Source organism: Coffea arabica, chromosome 8c (assembly GCF_036785885.1).
Source record: "Coffea arabica cultivar ET-39 chromosome 8c, Coffea Arabica ET-39 HiFi, whole genome shotgun sequence".
NCBI classification, from domain to species: Eukaryota; Viridiplantae; Streptophyta; class Magnoliopsida; order Gentianales; family Rubiaceae; genus Coffea; species Coffea arabica.
In genome coordinates this window covers 37,666,374-37,672,864 of record NC_092325.1, presented here as the reverse complement: position 1 = coordinate 37,672,864, position 6,491 = coordinate 37,666,374, and the positions used below count along the sequence as shown (strand labels likewise).

Here is a 6,491-nt window from a genome sequence, read left to right as displayed (position 1 = left end):
CCCCATTATCACCCGATCGCGTAATCGAGTTTCAAGAGATAGTGTAAACATGAGTACCCATCCAGAATCATCTGATAGGCCCGCAACTACATCACCGACTGACTTGACAAATCTGGGAGCTCAACTGAGTGAAGTTCTAAACCGATTTAATGAGCTGAGCGTTGGAATGATGGCCCAACGGCGAGTAATCGATCAATTGGTGGCTAGTGGTGCTAGCGGTGAACAACATGAGCCCCTACCTCCTGGCCAATCTGAACCTCAACCCATATTTTTACCTTATATTCAAACCTCAGTTACTTCACAAGTCATAAACCCACCTGAGGAAGTCTTTACTTATCCCACTCATGGCCCACAACCTGCTTATGCACCTTACATCCAAACTAACCTTCCTCATGTCCAAATTCCCCTAAAATATCCACCAATTACTATGAGCATGCCATTCGAGCCACAAGGACCTTATTATTACTCTACCGCTGAGCCATTCACCCTAGATACTGCTGTTCAAGGGAAAGTTGAAGCCGGGGAATCATCCGCACCAGTGGATAAGAATTTGCTAAAGCGATTGGATCGGTTTGAGGAGTTCATAAGGAAAAGCCAAGGCTTGAACAAATAAGGAGGGTTAGACTACAACGAGCTGTGCCTATTTCCGGATATGCAATTGCCCATGGGTTTCAAAACGCCCAAGTTTAGCAAGTATGATGGAACAGGCAACCCCAAGACGCACCTTCGAATGTTTGCCAACAAGTTGGGCAAGCCAATAGATGATGAGAACTTACCTGTACGTTTATTTCCCGAGAGCCTAGAAGGCGACGCGTTGGATTGGTATTCCAATTTGAAGCCTGAGGATGTGAGATCTTGGATAGATTTGTCAACTGCTTTTATGAGGCAGTACGAATATAATTGCGAGCTTGCTCCAACGAGGGCCACACTTGAGGGGACTAAAAGAAAACCATCTGAGGACCACAAGACGTACGCGAAGAGATGGAGGAAATTGGCCGCCAAGGTGGAGCCTCCTATGATTGAAAACGAGATTGTTCGCACGTTCATCAAAGCTCATGACCCGCCTTATTTTGAGGAAATTTTTCGAATGACCGGGTGTTCCTTTGCCGAAATCGTCAACAAATTGGAAGAATTTGATGAGTTTGTGAAGGCCGGAAAAATTGTTAATGTGTCAACATTGAAGATGCAACTAGAGGCTCTGCAAGGCCAGAATGACAGTGGGAAAAATCCCAACCTAAGGGAAAAGAAGAGAAAACTGCTTTTGTTAGGGATCAGGGCCCCTCGGCCAGACCTAGATTTTCAAACCGCCTTGCTTATTCATCACCCTATCCATACTACCCAAACTCCCGTCCTATCCCCCATACTACCATTAACCATTCTCGACCTCGACCCAATTATCCAAATGTGCTCACACCACCCTTTCAAAATCCTCAACCAAATCTCCAAACTAGACCTCGCCCTCCTTTCAACCCAAGACCTATTCCCCCCTCTAGCCCAAATTACTACTACCAACAAACCAGTGACACCCAAAATTCAACGTCACATCGAACCTTCACCAATCTAGGTCGGCCTGTTGACCAATTATATGAGCAATTGAAAGCTGTCGGGAAAATTGGTGTTGTACCTCCTAAGATCTATTCTAAGCGCTTTCCTTCTGACTATGACTCTCAAGCAGTCTGTGCTTATCATTCTGGAGCTCCCGGGCACTCCACCAATGATTGTCGGGCATTGAAACATGAAATCCAGGATATGATCGAATTCGGAGAAATAGTGCTAAAGAAAAAGGGTGAACAGGGACAGAGCATAAGTACAAATCCCTTTTCCAAACACAAGGACGCCTTTGAGGCATCCAACCCCAATGAAGAAATCTAAAAATCCTGGAAATGGCTGAATTAGTGAGGTTCCTTTTGAAGGGAAGTTTTGATAAATTTGGGGAGTTGTTTTTGTTAAAACAAATGAAAATCGTTCATACATGTGTCTTTTGTTTAAATATGTTTTTTGTAAATAGTTTTCAATCAAGTGACTGCTAAAGACACGTTCCATGATATTAAGTCTGGTTTTTCAATAAAATGTACAGTTTTATATATTGTGACTTACACATTCTTTTCAGATGGCGCAGAATAAAACCGTCTGACCCTTTAGATATCACTGTTCAGAAATTTTATGGCAGTGATCTCATAAATGTGAATGTGAATTTCAAAATGAGATGAGTGGGGAAGAAGCATCCGAAAATGTTTCAAAGAAGCCCGAATGGAATAAAAGAAGTCCAAACCGAATCGGGATCAAGATTAGGAATAAAAAGCAGTTGAACACGGTCCATCGTGGTCAATATGATCAAGAGGATTGGTTTGTGATTACCACTAAAGGGTCAAATCATGACCATTCAGACGAGAAGGCAAAGCATTAAGGTGATTTTTATCAGTACAAGATGAAGCCAAAAGGAGAGTTTGCCGCAAATTGTTGAGGTGCTCTTATCATCAAAAAGGTATCGCCTGGTGGAGCACTTGTTCCCTCAGCCAATCAATTCGGAGATGTGTAAGAAATTTTCATCTGATAAACGAAAGTTTTCTTTTAGAGTTAATGCGAAGAACGGAATGAAAGTCAGGCCCTCTTCTTTTCCCATTAAGACATTATATCTCTAGTTATCCCTTTTGAGCCTTCAGATTAAAATACTTCATTTGGCAACCCCTGAGAATCGCAAACCCCAAATCGGGGCAAAGCTGAGTTGAAAAAGAAAGAAAAGTCCCAAGAAGTGAAAAGCGATACAGCAACAAAATCAAAAGAAGAAAAGAACCTCAGTTGAGTATAAACTGGGGCAAATTTTGGGAAAAATTCAAAAGAATAGCAGAAGGTCGAAAAATCAAAAGAAGAAAAATGAAAGAGAAAAGCCTCCATTGAGCATAAACTGGGGCAAATTTTCAAAAGATGGATGAAAAAGGGAGAAAATGAAAGAACAAAGAATCTCAGTTGAAAATAGACTGGGACAAGTTTTGGTTTAACCCTAAAATAGGGTACATGAAAATGCGATCTCAGATCATTTGAACTACTTTTTGAAGTCTGCCTTCAAGCTTTAACCTTTCCTAGCACCTCACCAAACCCCATTACAAAAGCCAAAAAGTCCTGGCTTCCGTTCTTGGCTTTAGCTCTTTTAAGGAAATTTTCTAAGTCACATGGCAAATGATGTCAATACGCCTTCACTCATGTTGTTAGGGAAGGGGTTGTCGCACTGATGCCATTATTTCTTAAAACACATTTTTTGAGTTGATAAAGACTATTGGCAATATTTGTTCATCAGGTGAAAATCCGAAAAGGGGACATTTGAAAAGAAAAGGAAAAGAGAAGAAGAAAAGAAAAGAAAGAGAAAGAAAAATAAAAAGAATGAAAAATGGAAAAAAAAGAAAAGGAAAAGAAAGAAAAAGGAAAAAGAAGTGGGAAAGGCCTTAGTGAAAACCTGAAGGGGCGCTAAGGTAGAGTTTCATGAGAAAAGTGAGATTGGAATTAGAAAGCTGGTGATTCGGTTCGTTTGGGACTCCTCCTCGCATTATGATTTTTCTGTTGCCGACATTGAACTCAGGGCAGATGATATCTAAAGGGTCAAGCGTGGCATTTTGTTTGAAGTTGGAATACTTCGGTTTTTCAAGCGTAAATTGTCGAAATTATAGATTCATTTTTTTTAAATTAATTTTCTTTCAATAAATGATTGTTTTCATGTTACAGAAAGTTTTATCATTTTGTTGTGTAAATAGACTATTCTTTCATCAGTTTCATGGTTTTATTTATCTCTTTAGTCTCATCGGCTGGCAATCCCCCGGATTTATCGAAAATCCCTGGATACCAAGGGCCTTATTAGCGTTGGAAGTCAATGGAATTTGATCAGATCACAGAGCAAAGTTGAGTTTTCAAAGTATCAAGGGGAAAACATCAAAGTACTCATGTTTACACATTTTCTTGAAGGAGGAATTGATCGAATGGTGGTGGCATTATTTATTTTTTTCCTTTTTGCAGGTTCATACTCGTTTCAAAGGACGAAACTGGGGCAACTTTTTGAATTGAGAAATGTCGCCCAAGAATTTTTATATGACTAAGGGGTTCGGACCAAAGAAGAAGTGAATCAAAAGTTTTAAGGAGGAGCAACCCTGCCATAATGCAAATCAAGTGATCGGTTGCACAATAATTGGTGGAGACTGGGGCAAAAATTGTTTCTTGAAAAGTTTTTGAAAAAAAAAAGAGAGCAAAAATCGATCAATCAAAATTAGGTTTAACTTCCTATTTCTTGAAGAAATCAATTTCAAATCTCAAACTTTTAAATTCTTGTTGTCTTTTCTGGCGAAATTTCAGCGTCTGCCGCGCACCCTCCTATTCCCCACTTTCGTGACATTCACGTTCAATTTCTTGACCAATTGAATGGTAGGATTGGGTTTTACCCCAAAAATCAAGTTGGGCCTGGATTTCGTGCCGCCAACATCACCACGTTGGGCCTGGATTTCGTGCCGCCAACCTCACAAGGATCACGTTGGGCTTGGACTTGGTGCCACCAACATTCCAAAGATCAAGTTGGGCCTGGATTTCGTGCCGCCAACATCACCACGTTGGACCTGAATTTCGTGCCGCCAAACTCACAAGGATCACGTTGGGCTTGGACTTGGTGCCACCAACATTCCAAAGATCACGTTGGGCCTGGATTTCGTGCCGCCAACATCACCACGTTGGGCCTGGACTTTGTGCCGCCAACATTTCAAACATCAAGTTGGGCCTGGATTTCGTGCCGCCAACATCACCACGTTGGGCCTGGATTTCGTGCCGCCAACTTTACAAAAATCACGTTGGGCCTGGATTTCGTGCCGCCAACTTTACAAAAATCAAGTTGGGCCTGGATTTCGTGCCGCCAACATCACCACGTTGGGCCTGGATTTCGTGCCGCCAACCTCACAAGGATCACGTTGGGCTTGGACTTGGTGCCACCAACATTCCAAAGATCAAGTTGGGCCTGGATTTCGTGCCGCCAACATCACCACGTTGGGCCTGGATTTCGTGCCGCCAACCTCACAAGGATCACGTTGGGCTTGGACTTGGTGCCACCAACATTCCAAAGATCACGTTGGGCCTGGATTTCGTGCCGCCAACATCACCACGTTGGGCCTGGACTTTGTGCCGCCAACATTTCAAACATCAAGTTGGGCCTGGATTTCGTGCCGCCAACATCACCACGTTGGGCCTGGATTTCGTGCCGCCAACATCACCACGTTGGGCCTGGACTTTGTGCCGCCAACATTTCAAACATCAAGTTGGGCCTGGATTTCGTGCCGCCAACATCACATCCCGTTGGGCTTGGATTTCGTGCCGCCAACATCCCAAATATCAAGTTGGGCCTGGATTTCGTGCCGCCAACATCACCACGTTGGGCCTGGATTTCGTGCCGCCAACATCCCAAATATCAAGTTGGGCCTGGATTTGGTGCCGCCAACATCTCAAAAATCTCGTTGGGCCTGGATTTCGTGCCGCCAACATCACATCCCGTTGGGCCTGGATTTCGTGCCGCCAACATTCACAACATCAAGTTGGGCCTGGATTTAGTGCCGCCAACATTTCATTGGGCAGGCTCGGGTTTAATCCCACTGACCAAGTCATCACACTGGGGCAAATTATTTCGACAAGTCCCTCTTAGTCAAAAAAAATCAAAAAAAAAAAGTCAAAAAAAATCAAAAAAATCAAAAAAAATCAAAAATCAAATCAAGTTCATCACGGCAGGCTCGGGTTTGATCCCACTGTCCGATTGTCAAGACATTTCATTTTTACAGCCATTGGAGCGTGAGGTTAGTCCTGCCAGTGAGCATTTCATCGTCACTAGCCGTGGGTCGGTCCCACTATGGAGCATTTCATTTGCATCACTAACAAACATGGTTCAATCCCATCAACACTCCATCTCACTTCAATTCATCTGATTTTTATTTTGTTCGGGTTAGTCCCGTTTAAATTCTGTTCGGGTCAGTCCCGTTTTTAATTTTATGTTTGGGGTCAGTCCCATTTTAGAATTCTTGTTCGTTGGAATCATTTTTTGCAGCCAAATAATGCAGGTAAGTATTAGGTGTCTACTTTTTTGTCTCAAGTTTTTTCAAAACTCAGACAAAGAGGGGCAAACTGTAGACACCAAATTTTGGTGTAATTTCATTTACCGTTTATTTTTAGCTTTTTATTTGCCGTGTTAGCTTTGTTCGTTTTGTTAGTTTTTAGTTTCTAGTTTTATTTTTATTTTTAAGTTTTAACATAGAATTTCTTGAAAAAAAAAAGAAGAAAAAAAAAACATTCAAAAAATATGATTTAATCGTTTGTAATTTAAATTCAATGATTTCTTGAAAGTGAAAAAATAAAAAAAAGTGAAAAATGATGAAAAATGAAAAATGAAAGGAAAAGATTGAAAATGGCAATTTTGTTGTTTCAGTTTGTTTATTGTTTTTTTTTATTTATTTATTTTATTATTATTACTTAGTTTT

At 41.4% G+C, this 6,491-nt stretch overlaps 1 protein-coding gene across 1 annotated transcript; it reads left to right on the top strand.

Annotated features, from left to right (window-relative positions):
* The first annotated feature begins 664 nt into the window (after nucleotides 1-664).
* On the top strand, nucleotides 665-1,872 carry LOC140013562 (uncharacterized). Its single transcript, XM_072062880.1, has 2 exons — nucleotides 665-1,217; nucleotides 1,565-1,872. The coding sequence occupies exons 1-2, from the start codon at nucleotides 665-667 to the stop codon at nucleotides 1,870-1,872; spliced, it is 861 nt and encodes a 286-aa protein (XP_071918981.1).
* The last annotated feature ends 4,619 nt before the right edge of the window (nucleotides 1,873-6,491 follow it).

What these genes read in the sequence shown, in the direction of transcription:
- LOC140013562 (XM_072062880.1), top strand. Translation starts at nt 665, where the DNA reads ATGGGTTTCAAAACGCCCAAGTTTAGCAAGTATGATGGAACAGGCAAC. An exon ending in TCTGCAAGGCCAGAATGACA is followed by an intron (nt 1,218 to 1,564) that starts GTGGGAAAAATC and finishes TCACCAATCTAG; the next exon opens with GTCGGCCTGTTGACCAATTA.